Source organism: Astatotilapia calliptera, chromosome 4, assembly GCF_900246225.1.
Source record: "Astatotilapia calliptera chromosome 4, fAstCal1.2, whole genome shotgun sequence".
Lineage (NCBI taxonomy): Eukaryota > Metazoa > Chordata > Actinopteri > Cichliformes > Cichlidae > Astatotilapia > Astatotilapia calliptera.
The window spans coordinates 19,996,815-20,012,811 of NC_039305.1; the positions used below are offsets into that span (position 1 = coordinate 19,996,815).

The following is a 15,997-nucleotide window of genomic DNA, read 5'->3' on the forward strand; positions in this document are numbered from 1 at the left end:
CCGGGGATTAACGTAAAGAAAAAACGCTCTACTTCCAATGAACGACAATGAAGAATAAGTAGGAACTCGAACGAATCTGGGATTTTAATTATTTAATAACATAAATTCTGATTTTTACTAGTGGCTCAACAGTTTTACTTCAATATTTTTTGGACGCGCGGGTCAGATAAGAAAGTTCTGGACACATCCTTAAGTGTTTCTACAAGTGTCTAAAACAAGGAAATCAGGCTAACGTTATGTAGCGAGCTAATCTCATTTATCTAGTCCAAAACTCCGTTTTCATTTTACGCTGTTATAACTTCTTCACAAAGGTAAGCCAAGCAGTTTATGTCTCCATTTGGTAATCATTTCAGTCGACTCTACATTTTTGCAAAAAAAAAAGAAAAAAAGAAAGACTTTAAATGTCTGCCGATAAATCTGGGTCAGTCAGTGTCTTCTTCGCCATGTCAGCTCAGTGAGGAAGGGGGCAAATTATTAGATGTCTTAATGGTCACCTGTTGGCTTCATTCTCTGCAGGTATGACCGAGTACAAACTTGTGGTGGTCGGGGCAGGAGGTGTGGGCAAGAGCGCTCTCACCATCCAGCTCATCCAGAACCACTTTGTGGATGAATACGATCCAACTATCGAGGTAAGTGACCAGCAGACGCAAAGTGCTGTAATACATAGTCTAATCTGGCGCTTAACTAGCATCCGTACTGCTCATTAGTGCTACAGATGTGTTATTAATCAGGTTTTTATTTTATCTATCAGAATTAGTCCGGTTTTAATGGTTGATATGTCCCGGTGTTGTTGGAAGAATTGCCGCTTGGAGCAGTTATAAGGATCCCGTGTTTATTTAATAAATTCTTTTCATTTCTGGCAAATGTTTGTCCATAAAACTGAGTATCCAACACAAGCAAAGTCCCAGTTTATGCCCTCAGAAGGAGCGTTTCTTTTAAGTATCGCCATTGCATATTAAAAAGAATCAGATTAATGTAGATTTTAGTTTTACAATAGTGCAGTTACATCACAGGATTGCTATTCCTGCTGCACGACCGTGTAACAAATCTTTTAAAGTGTTTTTGTTTAACACTGAGCTGATTTTAACACAATTTAATTTCATGTTTTTCTGTTAAGAGATTCACAGTCTTTATATATTTTGTGTCTGCAAATGGTGTACGTCACCACGTGGACTGCTGCTGTCACAGTCAGGCCAGAAACCTTGTTAAAACCTGCCCAAAACCTTCTAACACTGTAGTCCTCTGCCAAGGCAAGAACTGGAGGTGCAGCTTTGTCAGCAAGACTGTGCATGAAACACCAAGATGAAGAGGTGATGCATTGGGGCAAGGGATGAGCAAATATCCGTTAAATTTCTGTGCAAATCCTCTTTAATTTAAAATTGTTAAACAGACCTTTTGCCTCAGCAGAGCTCATGTCCTCGGGATAACCTTCTAGTTTAAAGATGGCAATATTTGATAAAAATATAATCATCTTACCTGCAAATAACTGTCACGTTCTAATTTATCCCGTGTAAATAAACGTCAGCCTTCGTGCCAGTAAATGGTGCGATTCCATAATTGCTTATAAAATATTCACACTTGAGCACATTGATTTCAAAATCACCAAGATCTTGTTGCTACATGATGCAGCAGCGTGAGACTCAGGATGATGCATTGCAGCCTAACTCGTGCTGTCTTGCAGGACTCGTACAGAAAGCAGGTGGTGATTGATGGAGAGACATGTCTGCTGGACATCCTGGACACTGCAGGTCAGGAGGAGTACAGCGCCATGAGGGACCAGTATATGAGGACGGGAGAAGGCTTCCTCTGTGTGTTTGCCATCAACAACAGCAAGTCCTTTGAGGACGTTCACCTTTACAGGTAAAGGAAGTTTCGCGGGTTCACGCCAGCACAGACAGCTGGACAAAGAATTCAAACAGTAGTCTCCAAGTAGGACTAATTCCTTATTTCAGTCACACAGAGATTTAAGACAGCTGTGCATAGCTGTCTCAACTGTGCACATTTAGGCACTCAAAGGCTATTTCCTGTTTAGCGAGAACTGCACTTACTTGTCTACCAAATATCTGCAGATAAACTTAGCGTTTCTGCAATTTGTGTGGGGTCATTTGTAGATTTTGTAACTGTTCCAAAAATGTTTTGACTTGTAAATATAAAACGTTGCAAACAGGGAAGCCACAGATAAAAAGTGTAACACACACAGAACCCAGCGAGTGTTGCAACACCAACTAAATTATTCTGTCTGCAAATGATATAACTAAAAAGACCACAGGTCTTCAGTCTGACCTGCTGAATAATATCGTCAGTCTGAACTGATCGACCAGCGTTTGCAACGTGCTCTGTCGCGTGTGTTCTCCTCAGAGAGCAGATCAGTAGGGTGAAGGACAGTGACAGCGTCCCCATGGTGCTCGTGGGGAACAAGAGCGACCTCAGCACCCGCACAGTGAAGACGCAGCAGGCGCAGGAGCTGGCGAGGAGCTACGGCGTGCCGTTTGTAGAGACCTCCGCCAAAACCAGACAGGTAACGGTAACCTGTCGACAGCACTCATCAATCCATTCTTGTGTTCCTGAATAAAACCTCCTGAAACGTCGAATCGGCTTCTTCTCTATTTTGCAGGGTGTGGAGGAAGCTTTTTATTCTCTAGTACGGGAGATCAGAAGATACAAGGAGACCAACCGCAGCAACAAGAAGAGCAAGAAGAACACTCAGAGACGTTGCATGATACTATAGCAAACCACACACAGAGCCAGCATCACTTACAGCACTTGTTTCTTCCTCCCCTCATCCCCACAACTGCCCCTGCACCTTGGAGACATCGCACACACCTCCACACAAGGACGTAGACATGCGGGGAAAGAAAAAACATCTATTTTTATTGGTGTTAAAGTTTCCAGTTATAGTGTGTATTCACAAGGTTTGTTATTCATACATTCATGTGCAGTGTCAATTTAGCAGCGTTTGGGAAAGTGTACTTTTTAAATGTGGTTTTATTGGAGTTTAGTGGGTCATTTTTAGCTTCTGTTGACCATTTAGATGTCAGGAGTTCACGGTAATGCATCACTGCACTTTACACTGTCACATTTCCATTTGTTATTGTAGTGCTCAGCACATTTCCACTTTTTTTTTTTATAAAATTTGCTGAATGGTCAGTGTTTGACTTCATGAGGAAACTGTTTAAGTGAGCTGGAGAGTTTGGAGGTTGTTTTATGTTTTTTCCTGTGAGACCACTTTACCATGGAAACGTAGTTAGTCAAAACCTTTTCTAAAATCGTTCCCCTTGTGTGCATTTTTTAAAATACAAATAGGTTGGTGCAGTCTCTGGGGCTTGAAACACGTCAGCATTATTTACTTTTGAATTAATTTTTTTCTAAAAGAAAAAAAAAATCTTGTAGGATTTCCCCGTTAACAAACCTCAAAACTGTGTTTCAAACTCCCAGGTGCACTTTAGTCACTTCCTGTTGTGTGGTGAATGCAGATTTTAGAATTAGTGCTACTTTAAAAGCTACTCAGGAATACAGCGTCGAATCAGACGCTGATTTATAACAGAGAAAAATCGGACGATCTGATTCCTCTGCTCGTCATTTTTTTAAGGCCGTTATTGGTGTGAACATTCACACTTGACTCCAAAGTCCATTTTTAACAGTTATTTTGCCGGTGCTAGTGTTGTCAGGGGTTCATTACTGTGTCCAAACACTGTTTATGTGACACCAAACTCCACCACAGCATGTAGTTTGTGAAAACAACGCTGTGGTACTACACAAAACATGTCGAGCACAGGAACACTCGTGAGGTGTGGTCATTTTTCTGTTGAACTACAAACATCCGACAATTTAAAAACCAGCATCTGTGTATTTACTAAAAACGACGTCACTGTTCAGTGAACTAACTTCAGGGGAGTTGCATCTTGCTAACAAGTCAATCCATCCATGTAGGATTTTTACTTTTTTAATTGTCTTAACCAGAGGGCTCTGACTGCCTAATGCATATATGATTATTATATGATCAAGGAGGTTAACTGAGTAAGACGTTGTAAATCTGTAATGCGCTCTGCTGTAAGAAACGAGTAAAAGTCTTCAGCTTTTACATGGTGTCCATTTTGTTCATATAATTGTTACTTGCAGGCTTTTGAGAGGGAATAACTGATAGGCAACAGGTGCATGTACCTGAATTAGGATGCAGCTTATGATGTAAATTTCCAACGTTTAAGAGGTTTTTTGGCAGCCCTGCCTTGAGAAAGCGTCACCTGCACTTGCACAGGTGATCTTCAGACCAAGCCTCACAGAAGTTATCAGACTGATTTTTCACCAAACATTGTGTCAGCTCTCAAAAAAGGAAAAGAAAAAAGGAAAAAATTGTTTTACCTATCAGCGCTTTTGAACATGAAGTTGTACTAGCAGTTTCCCCAGACCTGCTTTGCTCTACCGTTGCCGCTTGCAACTATATTTACGGGTTTTTCTTCTGAAGTGCAAAATCAGTGGGGAGGAAGGGCTGTGGTTTGAGGTTTGACTGAGACAAAGTGCTGAAGGTAATCAAGTTCCCCTTTTCATTTCTGTGAAATTATGCACTTTGATGTCAAAGACTCGGGTGTGTAAGTACGTACACAGCTGAACAGGGTCATTCAGAAACTGGAGATGTGACGCTGTTGACGTGTTGATTCATCACTTCTAATGAGATTCCCTTTTAAATGTTCAGTGAGTAAAAACCACAATTTCTTTTTTGATTTTATTTTACAAAACTCTACTTATTGTCATTTATTCATATTAGAAAACATTTTAAAAAAATAGTCATATATATGCATTTCTTTTTTTTTTAACAAAAGAAAATACAGTGAAAGGTCGTCTGAAATTAGGCACATGAGCGATCGCAGCGAGCTAGCGTCTCCCTCACCATCCGAAACGAGACACCAGCTTGCTCTGGTCGTCCAGGTCTTTCTGAACCTTTTTCCTCATGTAGAAGATCGGACAATCCCGGCTGCAGAGGAGACAGCGGGTACAGCGTTATTGTAATTCTGCTGCAAACCAATCAACCGTTGTCCGTTATCATGAAAATGATCATGTCATTCATATACACACCTGGTGCACAGCACATCTTCATGGAGTGAGCCTTGACAGCGCTGACACTGAGTCCACAAGCGAGAGAAACGCTCCTCCAGCGCATTCAGGTGAAAGATCTGTGGTGATAATGTGGACTAATTAGCAATGCACTAAGACAGACCTAAATTTTATTGGTTTTGTTTTTATCTCCCGACACTCTGATAGAGCAGAGCTATTCTGCTCTGCCACTTTACCTCTTTTTGGTAGAGCTCAGATTCTTTCTTCTTGCAGAAATCACACACGGCCGCTGCAAAGATGCACATTACATGTTATGTGCAAAACTTCCAGCTTTGTCATTTTCCAAAACACCAGCTGAAGTAAAGAAGGTGGAAATTGCACACACACACCATCTGTCTTGAGCACAGCTTTGCAGCCAATACAGGTGCTTCTCTTCTGAGCAAACGCCATGAGGCCTCCAACCTTTGAGGTTAACACAGTTTTACAGCGTGTGTGGTCGCCCTCTGAAACACATCACCAAAGAGCAACGATAAGATTCACAGTAACACATCACACCTCTTACGATTATGTTCACAATAATTGTTTTTGGAAAGTCTAGTTCTTATTTTTATTTCAGTTAACTTTTTTAAACTTGTATTTTCCATACATGTTAAAATACTTGGTCAGGTGTGCTGACTTACTGAGCAGGATGCTTTCTGCTTTGCTCTCTCCCAGGATGGGCTCAAATATTCTCAACAGAGGTTTGGACAGCTGCTGCTCCAGGTAGTATTGTGTGTCAATGGGAATGTTGTTCTCCAGCACGTAGATGGGGTCCTGAATGGAAATGTGGTATGGGGATCATTATCAAAGCTGAATGTTTCCACTAAGAAAGAAACAGATGAAACATCAACACGCCCTACACACCTCTGACTTCATGTATGCCGCTGCTCCCTTCGCAGCCTTGATGATGACATATGGGACTCTGTCTCCCAGGTTGGGGGCGCTACCTGCATCTCTTTTCCTCATCCTGTAAATCAGATTTAAAGGCTTAAACGTTTTTTTCTCTAACATCTTATTTGAAGGAAGACATCTTGGTATCTAGTTATCAACCAATCGGACCTCTCTGCTAGCTCCACGTGCGCCTGCTTGCCAGCGTACTCCTGGGCAGTGCGCGTTAGCTCCTTGGTGATGACCAGCTGGCTGATGTCGATGCGATTGCAGAGCAGGTCTGAGATCACCTCTTTGGCGTGTTCCACGGCCCCCTGGGGATCCCTGAAGAAACATCACAACAGCTCTGGTTGTTGTTTTTAAGCCATGTCAGCATCTCTGGTTCATAATCAACCAGACTGTCAAAGACAGAGCTGAGCAAATTAAGTCCAAAGTTTAGAAATCATGACTTATTTCTGGACTCCACAAAATAAACTGAGTGCAGCCAGAGTATGCGTTTACCTGTCTATGAGGATTTTCTGCAGACAGGTGTTGATGAGGTTAGCCACCAGAGGGCAGTTGTCTCTGCGGACGGTCTCAATACCTTTGCAGTCCATTTTGTCATGCGTGCTTGCACTGGAGGAGAAATACAGGCCTGCGTAGCGCTTCTTATTGATCAGCAGATATGGGTAGTACACCTGGTGAAATATTAATAAAGACATAATTAATACAACAGCTCTTTGAAAGCATCAGGTCTAAGCTAAGAGGACCTGACTGCAAACCCCGGTCACCTTTAGACCTTCACTAGGACTCAGGATAGAGGAAGACAGTGACGCATACAGAAAGCAAAAGGCCAAACATCGGGCAGCAGAACTGAAACATGACACACAGTCCTGGACTGTGCTGAACAGCGCGAATCTGGTAAATACTGGAAATTACTTGCTGGCTTGTACTGCTTGGTTACAATTGAAAAAGAAAAAATCCATCTAATTATCTTTCTAATTATCTGATATGCACCACAGCAAAGGTAAAATAATGAAGGTCATTCCAAATTAACCAAACTCTCAATGCAAACTAATTTTCAATCACAAAGTGAAAGTGAACTTTGTAGTGTTTGTTTTTATTTTTATGTGGCCAATTATATTCACAACACAGACCTGCATCATGAAATAAAGCCATAGCATAAGCGCCCCCTGTTGGAGTTGGGGGGGCAGTTCCTGCTTCAGTGACAACAACAGGCTACAAAACTGTTCGGGACTTTATTATCTTGCAGGGTCAGTTTTTCAGGTAATAGGTCAGTGCTTTTTGAACATTAAGATCTTCAGATCACCTCATCTTAATCCATTTGAATCACATTTGAGGTTTGAAAACTAGAACCCTGCCTTGCAGCTGCATGTTTCTGTCATACAGTCACACTGCCGTTCATAACAGTGTTTAACCAGATTCATAACAGGCTGCTTAAATAAATTAAGGGGAACACTTAATCATCACAGCATAATGCAAAATTATTTCAGCTTAAGGGATGCAAGTCTGTTCATTTAACCTGCACCGATGTTGAGGCGCCAGCAACATTTGCAGCATGAACGGTATGAAGCGCATGTCGTGGCATGACTAGATTGTATTTGCAGCGAATAAAGTGGGCGTAAAATGCAGAGACAAATATTTACAAGATATAAAAGATAAATAAATAGATCTGCAGCTGTTATTTATTAAACTACATTCACACCAAAACTAAGAACTTCAAGACAGACAAACATGATTCCATCACATTTTTACACTGGTCGCTCCCCAGTTGGCCTTGCACCCAGCACATCCTTGCTGTTGCTCCACTGGTAGCAAATAGGTATTTACATTTTTCCCCCTCAATCAAAAGAAAGTTTTCCACAGTCATGCATTTGAGTGAACTGGTGGACATGCGTACCGGATGTACTGTATATGATCAGTTTTCCTACATGTATTTTTGATGATCCTGATGGAGTCTACAGGCCAAAACACACTGGTCAAAGAATGAAGTTGTTCTTCATACTACAAATGTTGCTGAAGCAACTTCAGCTTCTTCAGCCGTTTTTGGATCTGCCAGTTCTGTCATTCCCCGGCAAATACCACTCAAGCTGCACGCCACTGGGCTACATGCAAAGGTCACAGTAAAAGCTGTCAGACCCTTATACCATGGTCATGAAGCCTGTTCCTCCAGGAGCAGATGACAGTGCTGCTGTTGGGCTCAGAATCTTCTATGTGTGCTTTGTGTAACAGACTGTAAAACCAGTCAGGAGGAAAGAGGAGAGACCGTGACCACCACCTGGAAAAACCACTTCTCTTTTTGGGGGCCATCTTGTTGCTGCCTTTGGCATGCACTAGTTGTCACTTTCATTTGCACCAAAACAGCTGAAACTGTTTCACAATGGCTCATCTGTCCTAACAGGACAAAAATATCGAGACCAAGTGTTTTAAGCAGTGCACATGTAGAGAAGTCGGAGAAGACATTTCTGGACTGAACCGGTACCTTCTCAAACTCCAGTTTGATGGGTGGTGTGAAATGGGATGATACCCACTCGGCCGCCTCTCTCCCGATATCCATGGCCTCTTTTACTGTTGCAACTCCGAGCTTTACCATGACAGAGTCCGTGTCTCCATAAATTACCTGAACAGGACAACAAAACATATAACGTGTCAAGTGTTTTTGATACATCAGATCATCAAGGAATAAGAGATTGGTTCATAACTGGGCTCACCCTGGCGTCAGCCTGGTAGCCATTGGAAAGTGTGTACTTAGACTCCACCAGCTGCTTGGTTTGCTCAATCATCTGTCTTCCAAAACCAGTGACACTCTGGATGAGACAAAATGCAATATTTCAATACATTTAAATCACTAAATTACCAATGATGCTGGAAAAACATTTAGCATTTCAGCCACATTGCAGGTCAGAAGTTTTGATGTTTAGGGAAAAGATCTTCTCACAAAACAGCCTGAAACTGAGATCACTGTAGTTCAGCTATCACCTACAGAAAGTCTTTGTTTTTGTATTTTTTCAGGGGGGTAGGGTAACATTTTTCTCCACCTGTTCTGTGGTTTCTTTTTCAACACTAATCTTTGCCCTACATCTCTGATGTTTTCTGTTTACATCTGTGCACAATACAAAGTACTGTGCAAAGTAGTTTAATGAAGGCAACCTGGTTTAGACTGACAAATGCAGTGTTGCAGATCCTGAATTGTGAACATTTGATGTCCAAAACAAGTCATCCGATCTAAAGCGCTGACCTGTGAGATCTCTAGGCAGGGCAGTTTGCCCACTTGGGCCCCCGTGAAGCCATACACAGAGTTCGCGCTGATTTTGAGGGCCAGCTGTCGGCCGTCCAGCACCTGCTTCTTGAAGGGGTCTGTTTCCTTTTTTAGCTCTGCTTTGGCCCTGCAGACAGACGGTGGGATCACACAGGTTGTGAACTCATAGATCAACTATTTCCAACTCAACTCTTCTTCTACAGCTTTTGGAAGATCGTCATTCCAGTCCAAACAGTTTCTGTGATTGATTTTAAACAATTCAAACCTCTTTCGGGCAGACAGCAGGTTTTCCAGGATCTCTGGGAGAAGTCCCTTTCTTAGAGAACTCTTCACAAAGAGATCGCCTGTTGGAGTCTTGATGAAGTCCTCGGGAGCCAGGCTGAACACATACAATCGGTTAATGACTCAGCTTTCACTCAAATATAATATAAACAGTGCATGAATAAAGTGAATTCACATCGTGCACAACTGTTCTGATCTTAACTTGGTTAATGGCCTTAAACTAGCTAAAGAAGCCTACCTATAAATTCAATTGCTTTGTTAGTTTCACATGACCCTTTGAATACTGTTCAATATAATTTTTGTAGTTTTCAATGGAAGTAGACAAAACACATTAAGCTTGTTTGTCTGCATGCTTTATTTGGCTGACTTTTAACACTGGTTCTCTGTCCTGAGACAACCCCAAAGGGATGCAAATCTCAGAATCTCTGAATCCTGAGTTTTGCTTGTTAGGAGAATGCATAAACCATTACACCACAGGATCACCTAAAAAGAAAATTGCTTACCCCAGTTTCTCCACTGAGCCTTTCTGCAGCAGAGTGGTGTAGCACAGATTGTGAGCCATCATGATGGACGGATACAAGGAGGAGAAATCCAATGTGGTAATGGGAAGGCTGTAATATCTACACGGAAGAGAGCAGGGTAGAAAATTACATGACAAGGCTGCAGATGTAACACGTGAAGACAACAGTGGACTGGCACAAACATAGATGCATTTACCCTTTCTCTGGCTCAATGACAGTAGCTCCAGTGTAGTCCTCGCCTCCTTCTGTCTTTACAACGGGCATTACCAGATCCTGTTTTGTGGCCTAAACATAAACACGCACTCAGTTTCCAAATCCCAGGTATGCAAATGCAGGAGCCATGTTCGCTTCGGCATTGTTACCTGTCGCAGCAGCTGAGAGACTACTTTGATCTGCTGGCCTCGTGAGAGCAGGTACGTGAGAGGCACACCGGTCACTCTGGCCATCTCCATGTAGTTAATCACACACATTAGCTTCAGCAGCAGGCGCAGGGGCAGATAGGCGTCTTTCAGACAGTAGACTGCCAAACGACGGCGCGTCTGTTCATTTCCATTCTGTGACAGAGGAAGAAAGGGAAAAACAAATTAATATTAGATAGTTTTTTTAAATTCCCAACAAGGCTGTCTTGATCTTACCTGCAAATCAGTGATGATTGAGTGCTGCACATCCTCCTTCTGCTCTTGCAAAAAGTGGAAACTCACAGCGTTCAATGTGTATGAGCGCAACTTATAATCCCTGAGAAGAACCTGAAAGAAAAGGCACCAACTCAAAGCTCAGTCTTCCCCTAACAACATTCCCAAATACAAAATGTACCGCATGTCTTTGTTGACCTGCACAGAAAGAGAAAGTACTGACCTGCAGCAGGTCGAACTGAACACGGCCCTCCATGTTAATGGTCTTGTTTTCTCTGCGGCCCATCTGCTTGCTCTGAAAATTCAAGTCTTTCAAAACTGATTTGATGCCTCGCACTCGGCCCAAGTACGGAAAATAATTCACCTGAAAATGAGAGAACATTTATCACCTAGTGGATAAACACGGGAATGAGTGCGCAATTAGGTTTTTCCATTAAATCGTCAATATACATGTTGAAGCTTCATCTTTCAAGAATATTTCAGGCTTTGTCAGTGGACTAAAATAAATGAAGCTCCATCTAACCTTTAAAGCAGCTGCCCTGTTGAGCAAGTACGGAAAGTCAAAGTTTTGGATGTTGTAGCCAGTAATAATGTCCGGATCAACAGTCCTCAAAAACTCAGCCCAGCTCTGCTCATACAGACACAAAACAAAAAAAATATGACTTGAAAGGAAACCATATCAAACTATGTATGCATTTCACTGCTTTAAGTGTACATGTGTATACCTGCAGTAACTTCGTCTCTTGTGTAAAGCACAGTATCTGAGAGCCAACGATGCTGGCGCAGGACTGCAGGGTGAAGACTGTGCGAATGAAGGGCTCCGTTTCACCCTGACGCTGCACCATAGATGCAATTTGAATCACAGGATCTTTGTCCGGTTCAGGGAAGATTCCTGGAAGTAAAGAGGCAACACCAGAGTCATTTGATTTTCATCAAGTTAGACCAGCCTTGGTCATGCGCTTAAATAACTTTTTAACAGTTATTCTAACGCAGAGTAAGAACTTCAGAGAATTCTTGTGTAAACAAAGCACCTTTTCTTCCTGCGCACTCTATGTCAAAGCTGAGGACTCTGAGTGGTGCAATCCTCTGCCACTCTCCCTCTGCAGGGTGACTTATCAGATCCTTCCATCCCACATCCACCTCATACTGACACAAGGAGGCCTGGAGGAAAAGAACAAGAGTGGCAAAGTTCACAAACACCATTTACCTATACAAAAACATTAAAACCGCACGATCGAACATGAAATTAAACTAGTGACCAAGGTAACATCGTGAGAGATTGTACACCCACCTTTCCTGGGGACTGAGAACTCGTGTTACCCGTGCTCTTCTCTTCGCGCACTCTGTACTTCCCTTTTGGGAGCTCAATCCAACAGCAACCCACCACGTTGCTGTCCACCATAAACCTGACAACACATACACATGCATGAACATATACACACACAGTCTAAAGAGACACAATGTTGTTGTTTTTTTAAATTTACTGGCAGTTTTCTACATACAACATTTATCCACATAACTTCGTTAATTACAATAAATGGCTTCCTTTGAACACTTTAACAATGCTGGGATTTCAACAGTGTTTTTGCATCAACAAAACGCTACAGTGAGTATAAGTTTAACCTTCGGGTTCTTTTGGTATTTTCAAAAAAGGATACAGCTTCCTTTTGTGTATTTAAACGATAACGGTCATTTTCATCTCTCCACCATGTTTTCCAAATTATTTTGTACCTTTTTCTTAAGCACACACACCTGATTTCAAAGTCTATGTTGGCCTCGTAGGATTGGTAATTGCTGGTAGGGAAATGGGCAAACTTAAAGCCCTGTTCCAGCAGTCTCTTTGCGGGGGCGATGAGACGAGGCATCGCCATGGTTATCCGCAAGAAATCGATAATGTGTTTCCCATGGTAACCATACATGCCTGTGAGAAAGAAACAAAAAACAAAAACAAAAAGAGGGATAAGTGACGTTTTCATCTCAAATGAACACCATTTTGTTTTATAATCGTATAAGATTGTAACACACAGTAATAAAGTATAAAAGTTAATGTATTACTGAATGTTGCTATCCAACAAGGTTCAAGACCTTGATCACAATACACATCTGCATTTGTGCTTGTCTTCACAGACTCTGTTTTTTTGTTTTTTTTCCACTTAATAATAAACTTGTACTCACTCTCTTTGCGGGTGATGTCCACAGCCAACACTGTGACTGAGATATTGTCCTTATTGGAGCGCATGTCCTTCAGGACAGCAGAGTTCAGCTCCTTTTTAAATTCCACCAGGTGAGCAGACATGAACCCTTTTCAATTAAAGCAACCAGAGGGCAACATTAGATTTAGAGCATGAATTACATTTTTATTATTTTCTCCCTAAAAGCAGAAATTAGACAGCTCAGAACAAAGAGAAGAGGTTACAACTGTAACAGCTACTTTAAAGCTATTTATAGTGAGGAAACATAGTATACCACATAAATGCAAAGTCAACATGATGACAAGCACTCACCATTTGGAGCAGGGACGTAGAAGTAAGGGGCAAAGCCGTGAACATGGCAGCACACGCTGTTGCCATTGTCTGTTACACCAAACATCCGAATGATTGGCACTTTTCCTTGCGACTGACCGGGCATGCCCGCTACCGTTTCCCCTGCATGACACAAAACCATTGAAAGCCAAATTACACACCACAATATTCATAAGCAACAACGAATATGCTCTGAAAGGTTGATATAACTGTAAGTCAGCTCGGATGTTTTCATATCATGCTACAAGCTCGCCAGGTCGATATTTCTGGGACTCAAATTTAGAGCAAAAGCAGCTTTGACAAACATTATATTTGATAATTACCCAAATAGTAGTCCAGATCAATCTGCTGGAACACCAGAGTATCAGATGATGGGTCCAGTGAGGGGGCAGGAGGACGTCGCCAGCGAGGGTTTAGGTCTGCTGAGAAAAGGTCACCTGACAGGATGGAAGAAGAAATTAAATTATCATGCTTGAGGGATCTGTAACTTTACTACAGGTCACTAAATAACTCATTAAATTCCTCCTGTGTGATGAGAACATTTACATCACCTGTGAATGTGCGCTTTGCAGTTTAATACTCACCTACTGGAATAACATCGTGTCCCGCCTGCCCCTCCATTTCCTCTGCATCCATATCTGCTTCTTCAAACATGGACAACTCCTCTTCAAACTGCGAAGGACTGTCCTCCCATTCACCCATTGTTTTACCCCGTTTGGCCTGGGATGGACCACCCATGAGACGGCTGCCGTTGTGTCGTTTATGATCCATGCCTGCAAGCTGATTTAAAGAAAACTTGGTAAAAATCTATGGAACAAACTTGGAGGTTAAAAGTCTGTAATATGTTTAAGCACTTAAATGTGCAAGCTCATGCGGTCAAAGTGTAGTTAGGAAAATGAGTTTTAGTTAACTTAACATATTCTTCTAACCATTTTCTAAACAGAAATGAACCAAAATTGTTTATGCAAGGAAAATCCTGTAAGTATGACTCTTTGCTCAGTCTATATTACTCCTGATCTGTATCAGTATACTCATATAATGAGTAAATATGTAATGTAGGCCAGTGACAGATAAAATTAGTGCAATGCTTTCAGTAATAACTCATTATAGCTGCACTGGAGGGTATTTACAAGTGAAAGGTAGAATGTACAGAGTTACAATAAGAAGGAGCGATATCAGAACACAGTTTAAAAGGGAACACATGCAGTCTCGACACCGACCGTCAAAAACACAGTAAAACAAACTGGTGCTTATTAGTCATGGGACTAGTAGTAATCATCCACAACCTTCCCACCGCACAGCCTGTTGCCATGTTACTGTGAGTGCTGTCGCACACCTTGTAGCTCCACACAGCACACTACACAGTTAGCCTAACATCCAAACAGTGCAGGTCTCTGTCCCCTTCACCTCTACATTTGTGATAATTCATCCACGTGTCAGTGGCGTACTTTCAAATGTAACATTTGACTGGAAGGTATGAAATTATATGACACTCAATAATGGAGCAGTAAAGCCTCATGACAAGGTACACGGACGTTTCTTTTCTTTGTAAGAGCTAAGGCAGTAAGCTAGCGCGCGGGTATAAACACATACAGGTCTCGCGCCCTCGGGCTAATCTTACCCAGTTGTAGAAGCAATCCTTCCGTGAAATCTGCCACGAAAACCTATCAGTGGCTGCTGCGTTTCTAACTTCTAAACGCCTAACAATGGCACTTCCTCACAACAGAACCGGACTGAGAACTGCTCCCGCCACCCTTCTTTGATTTGCAAACTTTCACCGACGAACGCGCGGAAATTTTGCGTCTAGATACCAGGCTAAGAAATAAAGCAATGGCCAACCACGTCACAGAATGGGCGGAAACCTAACGGCATAAAAGAGGAAGTTGAGCGCGACTCGACTAAACCCAGTGCAAGAAAAAGACGGTGTTTTCCCGGCAAAATGACGTCGGATAGTACTTAGTAGTAATGGAGGGAAATTTGCTTTTTTTTAACCGTCTTTCCTGTTTTTTGTTTTTTTTTAGATAGACAGATAAATAGATATTTGGCATGCTTCATTCATTTAAGTAGTATAATTGAGTTAGAATTGGCAAATTAGTTAATTGTTTATTCATGCATGCTTATACACGTATTAAATAGTTAATGCATGCCTATATATGGATATAAATTACTTTATTTTTCTTATATACTCATAAGAACAGACTGAATATATAATATGTGTTGTCACTTTAAATGACTTCACTTTTAATAAAAACTGTTAAATCCTCATGGCAGGAGGAAATGGCTGATAAAGTGTCTGCACTTGTATCTGAACTCAACAGTCTCATCCAGCGAATACGTGATGGACTGGACTAAATCAAGACTATACTTTCTAAACTATGACTGCTGCAGATGTATTATTGAGCAATAGAATATAGTTTGGAGATAAGCTGTTTTGCACAATTTGGAGTTGACAAGAGGAAGTGTACTAATCTACAGATGAAAGAAAAACGTAAAGTGGCTTTCGTAAAGGGTAAGGTTACCACGTGCCAGCAGAACACTTTTAGTACTGGTTCTTCCAGCGTCCTCGGAGCTCTGCTAAAAAATATGAACATTATAGTCAAAATATTTTCTCCATTTTGGTGGTTTGATGATTTTGTGCTGGGAAAAGGTTATGGATTGCACAACACTGGTCACTACATTCTTCATTTCCAGTTAATACTTGTACAGCTGCTGTTATTGTGTATATATATATTTATATTTCTTCATACATTCTTATATAGTTCTATATTGTGTATTTTGTTGTACAGTTATTTTATTTTCAACTTA

General features: G+C 41.5%; 2 protein-coding genes across 2 annotated transcripts; one reads left to right on the forward strand and one right to left on the reverse strand.

Moving 5' to 3' along the window:
* On the forward strand, positions 1-4,081 carry LOC113020994 (GTPase HRas). The gene is made up of 5 exons (XM_026165337.1): positions 1-311; positions 517-629; positions 1,682-1,860; positions 2,359-2,518; positions 2,615-4,081. Exons 2-5 carry the CDS (start codon positions 519-521, stop codon positions 2,726-2,728), a joined length of 564 nt encoding a protein of 187 aa, XP_026021122.1. The 5' UTR covers positions 1-311; positions 517-518; the 3' UTR covers positions 2,729-4,081.
* Positions 4,082-4,723: 642 nt separating this feature from the next.
* Positions 4,724-15,076, reverse strand: pold1 (polymerase (DNA directed), delta 1, catalytic subunit). The gene is made up of 27 exons (XM_026165333.1): positions 14,814-15,076; positions 13,777-13,972; positions 13,516-13,629; positions 13,175-13,315; positions 12,846-12,971; positions 12,423-12,591; positions 11,962-12,076; positions 11,702-11,831; positions 11,396-11,562; positions 11,194-11,298; positions 10,894-11,034; positions 10,674-10,784; positions 10,401-10,592; positions 10,235-10,323; positions 10,021-10,137; positions 9,501-9,614; positions 9,215-9,362; positions 8,688-8,783; positions 8,459-8,596; positions 6,478-6,653; positions 6,148-6,300; positions 5,953-6,055; positions 5,730-5,862; positions 5,439-5,552; positions 5,286-5,338; positions 5,071-5,168; positions 4,724-4,969 (listed from the first exon to the last, which is right to left on the reverse strand). Exons 2-27 carry the CDS (start codon positions 13,961-13,963, stop codon positions 4,882-4,884), a joined length of 3,318 nt encoding a protein of 1,105 aa, XP_026021118.1. The 5' UTR covers positions 13,964-13,972; positions 14,814-15,076; the 3' UTR covers positions 4,724-4,881.
* Positions 15,077-15,997: the final 921 nt, after the last annotated feature.

Bases quoted from the DNA above. Each gene is read 5' to 3' on its own strand.
- LOC113020994 (XM_026165337.1), top strand. From the start codon at position 519: ATGACCGAGTACAAACTTGTGGTGGTCGGGGCAGGAGGTGTGGGCAAG. The intron at 1,861-2,358 runs GTAAAGGAAGTT...TGTTCTCCTCAG, and splicing joins GAGGACGTTCACCTTTACAG to AGAGCAGATCAGTAGGGTGA. The intron at 2,519-2,614 runs GTAACGGTAACC...TCTATTTTGCAG, and splicing joins CCTCCGCCAAAACCAGACAG to GGTGTGGAGGAAGCTTTTTA.
- pold1 (XM_026165333.1), bottom strand. From the start codon at position 13,963: ATGGATCATAAACGACACAACGGCAGCCGTCTCATGGGTGGTCCATCC. The intron at 8,784-9,214 runs GTCAGCGCTTTA...TGTCTCATCCAG, and splicing joins CCTGCCTAGAGATCTCACAG to AGTGTCACTGGTTTTGGAAG. The intron at 5,863-5,952 runs GTGTGTAGGGCG...ATTTCCATTCAG, and splicing joins CGGCATACATGAAGTCAGAG to GACCCCATCTACGTGCTGGA.